The 15,635-nt window shown below is 47.1% G+C and overlaps 1 protein-coding gene across 2 annotated transcripts in view; it reads right to left on the bottom strand.

Annotated features, from left to right (window-relative positions):
• The window catches only part of AGBL1 (AGBL carboxypeptidase 1), a gene marked incomplete at both ends in the record, with an annotated part of 583,725 nt that overhangs the window by 259,379 nt on the left and 308,711 nt on the right, over positions 1-15,635 (bottom strand). For both annotated transcript variants that reach the window (XM_084254285.1, XM_084254284.1), the window contains one exon: positions 10,380-10,509. In XM_084254285.1, the coding sequence (XP_084110411.1) occupies positions 10,380-10,509 (130 nt within the window). The remainder of the gene's footprint in view (positions 1-10,379; positions 10,510-15,635) is intronic.

Below are 15,635 nucleotides of genomic sequence, written 5' to 3'. Positions count from 1 at the left end.
ACATGCGTATATTTTTATTTTTAAGCAATGATTTTCATGAAATATGATGGTACATTTCTAGGCTGACCTTGAAGTAAAATACTGACACAACTTTGTAAATAAATGGGAGTCCCAATTTCTCACTGTGCACAGGTTTTAAATATCTTTTTTTAAATTCAATAAAATAATTTCTTCTTATTATTATTTTTTATTATTTTTTTTCTTACAACAACATCAATGTAGGCCCTATAGTTCTCCCTCCACTGTATCACCCGTGAACCATCCCCATATTCCCTGAGGCTTACAGCAAAGGAGGGGTGAGAAAGAGAGCAAAACAGGGGAGGGAGGAACACAAGGGTTTCAAAGATCTTTTTTGGAAAATTTAAAGGTAAGTTTGAAGAAGTAGAACTGAGGTCACATCTTCCCCTGTTGGGCATTCTTTCCATGAATAAGTACAGTAATTGCTTTGGTTTTTTTTTTAACACACACACACACACACACACAGAGCTGAGCCACTTCCAAGCAATTCTGTGGTTCAAGTGTCCTGGTGGGCCCAGGACCAACTATTCCTAACAATCCCCAGGTGAGGCGGAGGCCCCTGGACATGCATTGAAACCTCCAGTCTGGAGGAAGCAACTGCACACTTGATGAAGGATGACTGCTCCACCATCGTGAATTTTCCACCAACCCTTGTCACTTTCGCCTCAGTTTCTCCCTGTGCAAAGGAGGCAAACAAATGAGGACTGTGTCTCAGCAGCACCCCTCCACAAAGCCAGCAGCTCTGACCACCTCTATGGGACAGGCTCCTTAAGTGCTGATTCACCCCGATCAAATGTGACTTCTGCACTTAGGTTTCTCAATGCTGAGTCATCACTTGGATGGAGTTGGGGAGAGGACCTGGTGAAGACCCACTGACCCCCCCAACACTCCATGCAAGTTCAGGAGCATGCCTTAAAGAATAATGCTCCTGAAATGGAGGTGAGCTGCTCCCCGCCTCCCCCAACACACAGACTGTGACGGCAAAGGCCCACCTGCTCGCCTGCAGGGACGAGCACTGCTCAGCCCTGGGAGTCCCAGTGGCCCCTGAAGATTCAAAATAAAGGAGATGGTGACATTGTTTTGCTTGGTGCTCAATTGACATGCCTAAAAATAAATGCCTGTTAATTACAAGAAACATGTGTTCCTCTCAATTGCAGGGGGCCATTACAAGAAAATTAGCAAGTCATCTCAGTTGAGGAAGCTTGTTCTTCCCTACTTGAAAATGTAAAACGGATGCTTCTCTTCAGTGAAGGCCTGAACCAGGTTAGCAGGAAGTGTGCCAGTCACAGCACTGCAAGGCTACCCGTCAGCCAGAGGCCGTGGCTGATTCCTCATCGATCAATTCAAAACATATTTACGGGTGCCTGCTGTGTGGCAGAAAAAATTAAAATTTTACTACAACACTACTCTGCGTAACACTGTCGACAGCCACATGGTTCGTTTATGAAAGACTTGGGATCCTTCAGAGACTGTGCTTAAAACCTAATACAGATTATCTCACGATGAAGGAGGTGCCCTAGACACCCCTCTTTTGCGCGTGAGAAAATTGAACTTCAGGAAAAATGAATAATGACGTGCCCGGGCTTCTCCAAGTTTGCACCGCTGTCACGGATGTGACTGATCCTTGAACCCTCGCAGGCTGCCATCTGGGGCCCACGCTTGAAATCTCTTTTCATTTCTCTATCACGTCCTCCAGGACCTGTTTGGGCGGGATGAGCCCCCAAGTGCACGGGAGATCCTACTGGATGAGGAGAGAGCGAGAGGTGAGCAGGGTCTCCAGGACCCCAAACATAGGCACGCCACGGGGGAGTGTCTTCACACCACAGTGACACACACACACAGGAAGAGAAGCCTGTGCCTCTGGATCCTGAGGGAAGTCCCTCCTGGGAGGAGTCCCGCCCCTGAGACGTGTCCACATGCACGAACAGGAGCCGGGGACAGTCGCTCAAAGACACAGAGCGAGAGCAGAGCCTGTTTGCGTGGGCAGAGGCGGGCTGAGCCAGGTGCAGGGGCGCCCTTGCGGGGTGTCAGACGGTTTCCTGAGGTGGTGGCGGAACCATGAAGTACAATATTTGGGTGAAGAGAGGCCGAGGACCCACGCACAAGGCAGCAGTGTTGGGCACGGGACTGAGTCCAGGCAGGAGGGAGCTGGGGGCGTCGCTGCAGCCAGCAGAGGTAAGCATGGAGACCGCAGGAGCTTGGGCCGAGAGTGAGGAGGTAGAGTCCACAGGAACTGGGGGCTCAGTGGTGTGAAGAAGAGGGTGAGAATAACAGCTGGGTGTCCACGGTAAGTGAATGGGTGAGAAGATTCTGCCTTCCCCCGAGGCGAGCAGCTCAGCAAGAGATTCGGGTCTGGAGGTTCATTTAGTTTAGTTTAGTTTTGTTTGCACTGGAGTGGCTGGTTCTCAACTTGTTGACCCCGAGCTAACTGAACTGATTCCCCCGTCTCACTGTCTCCATCAGCAAAGGAGAGGGTGTGGATTGGATTGCAATTTTGAAATCAGGTTCTTAGGCATCTTGCTAGTTTCTTTTCCAATAAATTCCTGTCTGAGCTAAATTGCAAGGTTAATTTAATTCACACCAACGTGAGTTCCATCATTTCTGGCTCCGCAAAGAGGCTGATCAGGGCTGCACTGCTCTGCTCCTCCCCCGCCTCCCTCATCTTGCCCCTCCGCTCCTTAGCCCCGTTCCAGTCCCTCTGCAAGCGAACTGGGCCCCTTGTTTGAAAGGTCCCCCACCCATCCCAAACACACCTCCCCAGGCCTTTTCCCACTGACCACGACACTCCTCTCCCCGACTGTGTTGACTGCTCTGCTTTGCCAGCTTAAAACTGCTGTGTTTTTCACTCCTGACATCTGGGCCTTATTCCTGCTTCCCAGCAGCCAGACCTCTGCATTATTTATCCCATTGCCACGGGAACGCAAAGGCGAGGCTGAAGCAGGAGGAGGCACATTCCGGGGCATGCAATGGAAACCCAAACCGCAATGCTTCCAATTAAACCAGCCGAGACTCACTAAGCCCTGGGGAATCTGGTTTGGGCACCAAGGTGGGCAGGCAGGATTGAGCCCGAGCTCCTCAGCGGAGCGAACACCTCTGAGGGCAGCCAGAGTGGGGGCGTGTTCAGTGAATGAGAAGAGCGCTGCTCGTGAGACGTGATCCCTGGTGGTGTCATGAAGAATCCTGCTTCCTCCCTAGGAAGGCCCGTCTGCGTTGCCAGCAGCATCTAGCCTGGGCTGAGGTTAACAAGAGGGGCCTTGCACAGAATATGCTCCTAGAACTACCTGAAAGGGGAGTTGACTCTCCTTCCCCTTCCTAAAATGAGCAACAGGCACTTAAAGTGGCCATTATGAGCCAAAGTGCTAACAGGACCTTAGAAAGGCAAGCTTTACCGACAAGTGGGTGCTGCCCCCCCAACACACACTGATGGCTACTTTTGGATAAAATTTCCACATTTAACTCAGCAGAAGGTATCGATAACTAACTGGTTATGAAACTGTCCTCAGTGGGGCTCTATTATGTGTAATTGAGGCTGGAGGAGGCTGCCTGCCTGCCCAGTGTCACATATTAAAATGTTCTTTTAAAAAATCTTTCAAGTGTAAATGAACACTGACATGCAGCCTCGCAGCCTCGCAGCCTGGCATGCGCTTTGTGTGGGTGACAGCACCTTCTGGTAAATAAAAATAATTTTAATGTCTGCTATTCATCTGAGTGCCTGACATGTGCCAGTCACAGTCTAAGATCTTACACATCTGTAATCGATATGGTAGCACCGGCCCAGAGGAGAACATCATCCAGAACTTGCAGATTAATTCCATCTTCTACAAAGTTTAAGGAGGTTCAGTGACTTGCTCACCGCCTCCCATTAAAATCCCATGTGTTTTAGCTCAAACGCTGATGAGTTCGGCTCCAAAGATTTTACAGATCAAAATATTTTAAAATATCGATCTACTAATAGCAAAGAGCCATGTCACAAGGCTGTTCATTAGCAAAATTAAGAGCAAAGCACCAGGCCGATCCCAAGGTCTTGCTTTTGCTGCTGCTGCTGCCTGTCTCTGGCTGGCCGGCTCCCTGAGAGCTGTTAGCTTCACTCCCCGAGACGGCTCTTGTGCAGTTGGTGATAGATTCCTCAGGAGTGAAGACTGGTCCTTTCTCAGTGTGAGACAGTGAAGGGAGAGAGGCGGCAGCTCCCTTGGGCACAGTGTCCTCTGCCACCTGTCTCCTCTGCTTGCAGGTCCTGAGACTCCCAGGTAGAAGCGTTAATCTGCCCATTGGGTGTGCCAACCCCAATCAGCACAGATGCGTAATTGGAGCCTGTCTTCACCAGAGGTGGGGTCTCTTTGACATTAGACTGGTTTCCGAATTGCCTGGATAAATCTAGGGGTGGGGAATGGGCAGGGAAAGACAGGACCTCCAACATGCCCAGGTCGTGCACAGAGATTGCCTCAGTTTCTTGATTTGCACTCAGATCTTTGAGGACTGTTGAGTTTGCCTTCAAGGCTGGATGATGATTTGCTTCTGGCAACTCCCCGTTTCTGGGGCTAGAACCCCAAACTCTGTGTCCAGTGCCACTGGCCATCATCATTGATGCCTTGCTCCACTCACTAGCTCGGTCTTAGTTGGACAAGCAGCAGAGAAGCACAGTTGTGCCTTCCCTCCAGCACACACGCATTGTGTCTGCATTTGAAGCCTCTGCTCTGATTCTCCCTCACCAAGAACAGACCTAGAGCACAGCCGCCCCTCTAGCCCCGTCTCCACATGTTTCTTGCCTTCTCCCCACTCCCCGCAGCTCTGGGCAGATGCACTTGCACAAGAGACAAAGGGACGAGGAGAGTCACCTACCTTGGCAGCGGCCCTGCTAGTCTCCCCACCACCCCTCTCTGCACCTCACTCCATCCCACAAAAAAGAGAAAATATGGAGCTTGCGCAGACTCCTTTGGAGAACACAACTGGCCCTCCCTGTGCCCGGGGCAGATTTTCAGCCCCTGTGCCTTGCAGAAGGTGCACTGGAGACCCTCGTGAGGGGGAGAGCAGCGTCCCCTCGCTCTCCGATTTAAGTTTATCCAAGACACTGTAGAAATTGACTTAAAATGTGGAGCATTTGTCCCTATAAAAAATATTTACAAAGCATGGTTCTGGTGTGTTCGAGAAGCATTGTGTACTCTTTATTCTGGGGAACAACTATAAATAAAAGACTATGAATCAAATTTAATTTTTTAAAAAGATTTATTTATTTATACAAGCACTGGGTACAGTCAGAAGTGCAGGAGAGTGAGAGAATTCACCAGAGCCAGAATGGGGAACAGAACAGACAGACTGATGAAATACACTGCTGAGGGGAGCAGCGGGCGAGACAGGAGCGGTCTGTCGTGCCATGTGGGACCCTCACCCGTGGCCGGGGATTGAATGGGCACTGCAGAGGCTGCAGGCAGCTTTGCAGCCCAGCACTCAACTGCTGCACCACCAGGGGAGGCCCCAAATTTAACTTTTGTCCCCAGCAACTCGTGGGCACGCTCCCTCCGCCCCACACCCGAGGCTGCAGGGATTGTTTTCCCTACCAAACCCTCAAGGACAAAAAGAGGGGGATTCTAGATTGAGTACTTTAGCATGAGTGGATGAAAATAAGCCAAAGCAACTCTTGTTCTTCTGCCACTTCTGAGGAAAAAAGTGGAAATAAAATAAAAAGTGTGTACAGAGTATCCTGAAGGGCTTGCGACGAGGTTCTAGGAGGGACAAGCCATCCCTTTGCCCTCTCCTTTGTGCCTCTTTTAAAAGAAACTGATTAACTAAAAGCATATGCCAGAGGAACAGAGGAAGACCAGGAAAAGCATTTAAGTAGCTGAAAATTCTGTTCCATTGGGCCCCAGACAAAGATAAAACCAAAATATGCCCGCCCTGTCCCCTGGCAGAAGGCAGCCGAGTTTGTGTGAGTCGTAAACGGAAATCAATGAGCTGTTCAAAGAGCCTGGAAATCCCTTTACCAACATGTGCTTGCAGAGCCACAGTCAGGGGGCTGGGAATCAATCCCTCTGCTAACTCCAGAGCCCAGAATCTTTGTAACAACACAGGGGCCAGACTCGCGGCCACAGGCCACTCAGAAGCAGCTGCTGACCTGCTTTCTGCACGTCAGCTGGAGCCCCGGGTGCTTTCCTCACTCCAGAGCCTGGGCCACAAGCCTCCACACCCTCGGGAGGGGCCCACAGAGCGGAGCCGACTCCACGTCTCCCACTAGCTGGTTGTCCAACCTATTGCTTCCTTAGGGTTTTCTCCTTGTGCACCTTGCTCTCGTGATCCTCTTCTACAGTCTATTCTTTTCTGGGCAAGATGTCTTCCTTGACTTGACTTGTATGCCTCTTCACTCCAGAGCATAGTCATATCGACCTACATGACTCTTATTTTGGGCCGCCCTGGTCTGCTAACGGCACTCAGAGCCTTGTGACCTTGCCTTGATTTATCCTGAACTGTTTGTGTTCAGGTGAGGATGTCCCGATGGTGGAATCCACAGATTGCGAAGGTACAAGTTGATGGGTATGGATATATCTGACCCTTCAATCAAGAGATAGTATATTTCCACTAACTAGAACGTTCCCGCCTGACCCTTATTATTCAATCTCCTTCTTGATTTGTCTCTTCATTGATTACTTTTGCTGATCTTAAGCTTTACATAAATAGAAATATAGCATATGTACCCCTTAGTGTCTGGCTTATTTCACTCAATATGTTGCTGAAATCCATCCATGTTGTTGAGTTTCTCGGTACACTATTCTTTTCTTAATTTAATTTCTGAATAGTATTCCAATGTATGAATATGTTAATATTTACTGTTTCTAGACTTTTGTATCCAACATCTGGAGCAGATTTCCTGCCTCTTTAAAAAATGAGACAGAAAATTGGGGTTCAAGAGAATCGGAAAGGGGCCATAAGATCAGGGTGATGTCAGATGTGTCTGTGCCTCCAGTTAATGAAAAGCTTCCTTCCCTTTGCCCTATGCAGTGACCACAAGCATAGTAAACTCATCAGAGTCCCAGCCTCACCAGGAAGAAGTTATCTAAGCAATCATAGACAGACCTAAGGCTGTCTTGGAAAGAATGCATCACAGCCTTATTTTAATAAATAACCAAGCAAAACTCTTACCATCCTTCAAGCTCAGTTCAAATGGCACCTGCAGACTCTAGCTTTTCCATAACCTTGAAGGAAAATGACTCAACCCTTCATTTATGTCCCTGTGACAATTTAAATGTGTCTGTTATAGTTTTTACCATTTTGCACTACCTTGGGTTCTTTGCTTACCAGACTCCATGTTCTACCAAAGTAAACTTTAGATTCCCCAGAGAAAAGGAAAATTTTTTCATTGCCTTTGCCTGGCACCTAACCCAGCGATTACACACACTTGGAATAAGTGGTCAGCTGGGTGAGTGGATGGATGGATGGATGGTGGATGGATGGTGGATGGATGCATCAATGGATAGATGGATGGAAGAATGAATAGATGGGGGGGGGGCTAGTGGATAGATCAGTGAAGCAGTATGTGACTATTTCCCTATCACTTATAAATTGAATGGCTTCTCTGGTCTTTAGCAGTACCAACAACATCAGGGGGCTGGTATCTCTCACCAACTTGTATCATTACTGGTCCTAGGAGTTCATGTTATTTTACCTGCCGATAGAGAAATACCTGAGTAACTTCTAGAAGAGGTTGAACCTCCTGATGCTTCAGGAAATATTTTCATGAGAGCCAGAGGTGGGCAGAGTCATGGCTTATCTGCAGCCACACAGCCAAGAGTCACCCTTGTCACAAGGGGACCCTTCCCAGCACAGGACAGGCCCAGGCACAGATGAGCGGCAGTCCTGCTCTCGGCCGGGAGCTGGCTCAATACAGCCTCCGTGGTAACTAAAAGATGGTGTTGAGCCATTAGAGAGCTTTGTGTCACTGTGAATAGCATTTAGTGCTCAGCTGTTTCTCACCCACCTCTCAGATGGTCCCAGCAGGAAACAAGTCTGCAGCTGTCATGTTTACAGTTAATTAATGTTTATTTATATTTTTAAACAAGGTTTTCACCTGTCACGCTTTAAAATAAATGTTCTGTTCTTCAATTAGAGGCTGTCAGAGCAGAGAGGAATCCTGCTTGTTATGGGCTGGATGTGCTGGATGTGTGTGTTGAGAGGTGCATCAGGTAGCAAACTCTGCCTCTAAGTCTCTTTCTCTCTCTTCCCAGAGCTGAGCCTTCCTACCCAGTGAACACATTTTCTCCATATCTTGACCATGAGATTGGATCTTTGTAATGAAAACTTTAAAATTGCTTATAGAGGGCAGAAAATACAGACGACAGTGTCTTCTTGGATGGGGGGTGGTTAACATGAAAATATTGTACATTTCATCAATATAGAAAGAGAATTCTTAAGAAGAAAGAATGTGCTTTGTTCTCTTTGCAAGAAAGGATTGACTCAGCAAGTCTGATGCATTCAAACCCTGCACATTTTTAAAAAAGGTCCTGCCCTTGATAGATCCTGGGAGACTATCTTCATATCCTTGGAATCTTCTACAGGATAAGAGCCTTTCTTTACCTGGGGCCTCGGGTAATGCCAGATGGTTGATGTTAACAATGAATGGCGGTGGTCTTGGGGCATAAACTGTCATTTTTGACCTTGGTAAGGGCTGAGTAACTAAGATCAGTCACGTGAAATGCTTCATGGCTATGAAATGAACCCCAATAAAAACCTGGACCCCACAGCTCAGGTAAGCTTCCATGGCCGGCGATGCTCTTTATGTCACCACACATGTTATTGCCGGAGAATGTGGCACTATCAGTACAACTCCACTAGGAGTGGACCCAGAAAACAACTGTCTCTCCTGCCTCTACCCTCTGTGCCTTTTACCTTTGCTGATTTTCACCTGCATGATATGTGCACACACAGATTTCACTGTAATAAACCATAATTATGAACATAACAGCCTTGAGTCCTTCTAAAGAATTGTTAAACCTGAGAATGGTCTTGGGGACCCTCAAATATACTTTCCAAAGACTAAGCGATGAAGAGAGTTGGGACTACAGGAAGCAAATCACAGATCAGAATTGAATCCCAAATCTGGATACTTCCCAGTGACCTCAGGGAAATCATTTGATCTCTTAATCTTCTTGAGATTTCAATATGATTCTATATTCTATATTCAACATCAGCCCATAGTCTCAATAGACATTCATTGAATGTGCCACTGTTTTGTCCACATAGAACATGTTCGTATACTCCCAATTGTTTATGTTCTCTTTTGTTTGCCTTGTGATTGGAGCAAAGGAGGTTAATGGTAAACATGATTATTGACCCATCTGTGAACTTCATGCTCACTTAAATTCCTTAGGTTGGGTAAACACTAACTTTGGACACAAGCCCCTCCATGATTTGGGGGATAGATTATGCTCATAATTTGTACTCAATAAACGGTTGTTTTCATACAGTCACTTGGGTACTATTTCCTCCTTTCTGATGATGAGCTTAAGCCTCAGGATTCAAATAATCTGTTTTTCATCAATTGCAGTTGCTACAAGCTTGGAAGAAAAGCCTGCTTGTGGCAGTGCCTAGAACAGTGCCATAATTATCTTTGGAATTTAATAAATCCAAGCTGCACAAGAATCTGCACAACTAGAGGATTTTTTCTAAACACCATGTTAGAGGCATAGCCATTTTCTTTCTTGATCAATCACCAAAAAGCCAGAAAAATAAAGTGGGAGGAAATGCAATTTCTTGCCCAGTTTTCACTGAGGACTGAGCCAATGGTCTGCCCCTGTTGTGGATTGAATTGTGTCCTTCCCCAAAGAGAGGTTGAAACTCTAACCCCAAGTATCTATGAACAGGACCTTATTTTGAAAGATGGCTCTGCAGATGCAATCCATCTAAGCTAAGGCCATATGAGCTAAGTGTGCCCTAGTCAAGTGACCGTGTCCTTAGAAGAAGAGGGACATGTGGGACACACAGATAGAGGGCCAGTGCCCACGTGCAGATGGAGGTGGAGAGGGCAGAGATGCTGCCACATGCCAAGGAGTGCCAAGGGTGCGGACAAGCAGCAAGAGACCTGAAGGGATTTGCCTGAGACCCTGAAGAGATCATGGCCCACGGACACCTTGATTTCAGACTTCCAGCCTTTAGAAATGTGACGGAAGAAGCTCTGTTCTTTGAGCCACCCAGTTGGAGTCCTTTGCTAGGACAGCTTGAGGAAAAGGCACACAGCCCCTTTGGAACTGAATCTCAGAGCTCTTTGGCCTTTGTGTGATTTTCCTGCCTTGATTACAGAAAGTGAGAAAGTAATCCGCCTCCTGGAAGGTGGGTGCAACCAGCCAAGAGTGCACAGGCGGAAGGAAGTGACTCACCACGGGACTCCGGCCAATGCTGCTCAGGTAGTGGAGGAGGCCTTTGGCATGGTAGATGGTCGGCTGGAGCTCAGCGCTGGGCGAGAGCCACTGCCGGTTCAAGTCCTCCCCTCTCAGCGAGCATCTGTGGCTGTGGGAACAAACAGCAAGCAAATAAATACACACTTAGAAGAAAATCACTTGAGAAAATAAAGCTCAACAAGACAGACAATTAAGCTAATGAATCCGACTTCCCTCTGACTTCTGCCCAGTTGGCATCAATTGCTGATGTCCAGAAATCTGCAGATGGGTCTTTAAAAGCTCCCAAAGCGTCGTGATTATTCATAGTCCCCAAAAGAACCGGAGACCATAATTGACTTGATATTGGGTTATCAGAGTTTTAAGACGCAGTTTGGAAAAAGTAGTTCCCCGCTATATAGATCCACAGAGAACAGATTTGGTAAGTTTCTCTCACCTCTGGGACCTTCAATTCTACAGAAAATCAAGGTGGATTCAATTGAGCAAGCTGGGTGTGTTATATATGATATTTCCAGCTGGTCCAGTAACTCTGCCAGGTGGATAATATTGCACTCCAATGAAGAGGCCAAAGCTCAGAAATGATTAAATAAATGGGCCCAGATCACATAACTTAGAAACAGGGTTTACATCAGTGTTTGCCTCTGAAAAATCACAAGGCTATTTCTCCCATCACATCTCTTCTTTCCAATCCTCAGAGATGAACAGAAAGCTTGACATTTACCCAGACAGCCAGTATCTTTTCCAAGTCATCATCACGGAATATTAGCTCTCATTAGAAATGAACTCAAAGTCACACGTCCACTCATTTGGGGAAGGGAGATATTCGCACAGGAGGGTATCAAGTATCACGTTCCTTTACAAAGGTGACACAGTTGGCTCCAGCCAGCAGGGGCTGCCGTCCAGCAGGAAGGAGACTGAGCTGTCAGGTAAGGTCCCCACCACCACCAGAGGTGACCAAGTGCAGCCCAAGGTCAGGGAAGCTCCCAGAAGTCCTGCTAAGGTGGCATTGACTCAATTGGGCTAACAAGCAAGGCGCCACCGATGGGAAAGAGCAGCACAGCACCCAGCACCTAGCCCTGACACCCCCCTCACCCACTTCCTTCACCCTTGTCCTTCTAGACTCCAGTCCACAAAGCGCTCACAGCTCCCCCTGATCACCAGTGCCTGCTGTCCCTCTGCCACCTCTTCCCACCTAGTCAACTTTTGGGGGTCAGGTCCGCAGGGCCTTCCATTCTGCTCCTATTTGTTGCAATAGAATCCCAAGGGCCCCTGAATCAGAGTTCTTATAAAACCCCATTGGATGGGATTTTATTTAATTTACTTTCTTTTATTTTACTTCTCTTGCCTTCCCAATTAGACTGTGAGCTTCCTGGGGGCAGAGTCTCCTTGTTACCAGCAAAGTCCTAACACCGTAATTGTGCCAGAGGTGGTGTTCAGTAAATTATTTGGAATGCAAAAATGCATTAACATCATTAAATGTGGAATCCGATAGATTTTCTGTTAAAAAAACACTATATTCAACAAATCTTGGAGGTAGAAGGAAAAAGGTTCAGCCTCCTCTTTTTTCTTTCTCGTCTCCATGTTTCTGAAATTATCTTTAAATATTAGTTTCCTGCTGCTTGTCAGTCCCCTGGCACAGCTCACTGGAAACCAAAAATCTTTACTTTAATCATTTATTCTGATTTCACCATTAAAATATTTAGACTCGAGAAATGGTAGGTTTTTTGCATATTCCTCTCCGGCATTTTTGTTCTTTTCTTGCCTTTTCCCCCCCTCCCTGCTTCTTAAGAGCAATGACATCTAGAAATAGGGCTTATCTGTTCTGCCTGGCGATTCAGGATGAAGGTAGGATGGAAGCAGATCTTTCATGCCGATAGCAACAGAAATCAGCAGATGGCCCGGACTTGCTCCTGAACTGATTTGTTGGGTTTAAATGAATTCCTTTTCTCAAATCAAGGTGTTTGCAGGCACGGCCTCCCTTAGCCTCAGGACTCTCTTTGACTGCTCTGAGATTCTCCTTTTGCCTTGACCTGGAATTTCATCAACACTGGGGATTTGTCTCTTCTTCATAATATTGAAAGTAATGGAATTTGTCGAGGCACCTTAAAAGCATTTCTGTTTGCATACATGGATGCGTAGGCACCGTATGGGTACAATAGCTGGCAATTATGTGCCAACTCTCTCCACCTCTTCTTCCCTTCATTCCCAAGTGCAGTGGCGATACCCACATGGAATAGGCCCACAGGTCACTTCATAGCACAAATACTGCTCCAGATTACAACCCCCTAAATTATATTTACATATGCAATTTAGTTTTTATCCATCTATCATCTGTATTGATCTATTTATCTATTGATCTCTATCATGTAGTTTTGTGCTGCAATCAGAATAAGCTGAGCTTTTGGTTAAAACCTAGTCCCAGCTTCAATTCTGTCAGCAGAGGTGGGATCTGGGACCTTTTTGAGAGCCAGTGTTCTCCTATGGGGAAAAAAAAAAAACAACTAGATATGCTCAATTTATCTCCGAGGATTATTTGAGGATCAAATGAGATGAGATCTGTTGTAGATGCCTCCATGGAGAAATATCTGCATGCACTGTCCCCACCTGCCCAGGCCACGCTGCCCCTCCATGTAAGCACACACCTCATCCACAACTGCTCACCATGAGCCTCATGCATCTGAGAGGCCTGGGAGGCGTGGCTCCTCCAGGACTAGCCTCTTGGCTCCTTGCCTCATTCGAATGTTTTTCCTTATGAAGAACAATCAGGGGCCTCTCCTGGTGGCCCAGCGGTTGAGCGCTGGGCTGCGAAGCTGCCCGCAGCCTCTGCAGCACTGGTTCGATCCCCGGACACCAGAGAGGGTCCCACATGGTGCACAGACCTCTCCTGCTGCACCCGCTGCTCCCCTCAGCAGTGTACTTCGTCAGTCTGTCTGTTCTGTTCCCTGCTCTGGCTGTGGTGAATTCTCTCACCCTCCCGCGCTTCTGACACTATCCAGTGCTTATATTAAATAAATAAATCTTTAAAAAAAAAAAAAAGAACAATCAGGAAGCTAATGCAAGTTGACTGGAAGGGAGAAGAAGTCTGGCCAGGAGCCCCGGACAAGAGGCCATGTCCAACTTTCAGTCCCCTTTGACTTGAACACACTTCAGGGTGGTAGCGATGGGGCAAAAAAGAACAGAATTCACCTAAGAAAAACTGCAAGGCAATCACCGACATAAATGGATGGTTGGGCTTTGGACTGTTGGTTAGAATGACAGGAAGGTGGCCTCTAAGGTCATCTAAGTGCATGGGTCACAGAGAATCGGGCCAGTGTGAGGCTTAGGGACGCTAAATTTGCGATAAATTTGGTTGCTTTGGTGAGGATGGAGGCAACGATGTATTCTTTTGGTAGACAGGCTGTGTGGATTTGGGAGGCCCGTATGTTTGTATTTGTATTCCAGGCTCTCTGTGTGGCTGTGATTTTCGGAGTGTCTCTGTGTGTGCCCAAGGCTTCGGCAGTTCCTCTGTCTACGCAACTGCGGATTATTACAATATGTACGACAGCTAGCTGGAGTGCTTTCCCTTTTAAAGCAAATCCATTTGCTCCCAATCTCCAAATCCATTTGGCATTTTGTGTTAATAATATCAGAGATTCATGCAGTCAGAGGAACTGCTGCTATTCCTCCCAGGGATTTGCTTTAAGCATTTGAAGATGAAATACACCCCATCTTATTATCTACTGTAGCATTTCTGAAATGACAGCTGCTCCCTCTATGTGGAGAGAATTAGCAGATGGACAGCTATGACTAGCTGGCAATACATTCAGTGTCTCTAATTCCTGTAAGGGGGTCATCCCTCAAATAGAGTTTGAAGTCCTGCTTTGCTAATAAGAAGGATATAATAGCGAGCATTGCTATTTTTCCCCATGGGAAATTGAGAACTTAGGTGGTGGTGGGGGGGGACAGTGGGGAGAATTCACTTCCTTTCAACTTCCATAGCACAAGTCATTTGATCTGATTCCTCATTAAAGAAAAAAAAAAGCATTAGTTTTAATACAGTCTAGTTGAAGACGAAGCCTTTTTGCACAAAGTATGCAGCTTTAGGGTGACCAATCACCAGTGTGTCTAGGAATATTGCCATTTAGCCTTGAAATTCCTGCACCTGAAAAGACCCTTGGTCCATCCCTGACAAACCCAGAAAGTTGGCCTCACTAACGCCAGGTCCCACATTCTGACAGGTGTTTCGAAGGTAGAATCCCTGACCGGAATTGGGCCTAGTTAATGACTTTACAGTGACACTGCTGTTTTGGGTGGGGTTCAAAGCCCACCACCATCCTGCGCAGGCCCCTCCTCTCCCTGCTTGCTCCTCTGACAGCTGCCCACTCCCTGCCTGCTCTTTCTAGATGCCTGCAGCCTGTGCCTAGAAAATATCTCACCTGAAAACCCGCAGCTTTTGTTAGAACATACTTCTTCCCTTAAAAACAAAAGCCTCTGATTGCCTAAAAGCATGGTCCTTTTATGACCAAACAAAAGCATCTCAGCTGAAATTACTGACCAGTGAATCAGCAGCGTCTGTCTAAACTAAGAGGTCACTAAGTAGAAGCCACTGATCACCAGGTTAAGGGAGAATGTGGGGGCTGATAGCTGGGAGAAATGATATCACTAGGACTCGTTCTTTTATTTTAACTCTGGGTCTATGTGTCTGCTCAGAATGGGGGTTGCCCCATGAAAAGTAACACAGCCAGAGGCCTCAGCCACAGACCGTGACCTACCAAGACCCCCAAAGCAAAGCGAGGAGCACATGCCAGAGAAAGAAAGGACAAGTGAGTCACGTCCTGAAGGCGAACCAGAGAGCTGCAGTCAGACAATAAAATGATTAAAAAATCCGCCATCCATCCATGACCACTAAGTGAGAGCCGGTGCCCGTCGGGCTGAATGAATGACCTCAGGCCCGATGATGTCTGTGCCCCCAGCACAGCAGCTTCTGAAGCCTCAGGACAGGCGTGTGTCTGAGACCCAGCAAGTGGCCTCATCACCCACTGCACTGCCTGATGACAGGAGGCAGCCTGGGCCCGGGAGGGGAGTGTCTACAAAGGCAAAAGAGGCAGAAAGCTTCAGGGACAGAACAGACAGAACAGCATGCTCTGGCAAAGACAGCACCCAGCGCTTTCTGAATAAACACTGAACACTGCTCTGTGGAGAAAGAGGTAAAAACAAAAGGCAGCTTCGTCTTTAGGCCACAATAATTAAGTTCAGAGC

Source organism: Talpa europaea (genome assembly GCF_964194135.1).
Source record: "Talpa europaea genome assembly, chromosome: 14".
In the NCBI taxonomy this organism is placed as follows: domain Eukaryota; kingdom Metazoa; phylum Chordata; class Mammalia; order Eulipotyphla; family Talpidae; genus Talpa; species Talpa europaea.
The sequence above is the reverse complement of the archived record's forward strand: the minus strand, read 5'-3'. Positions and strand labels throughout refer to the sequence as shown.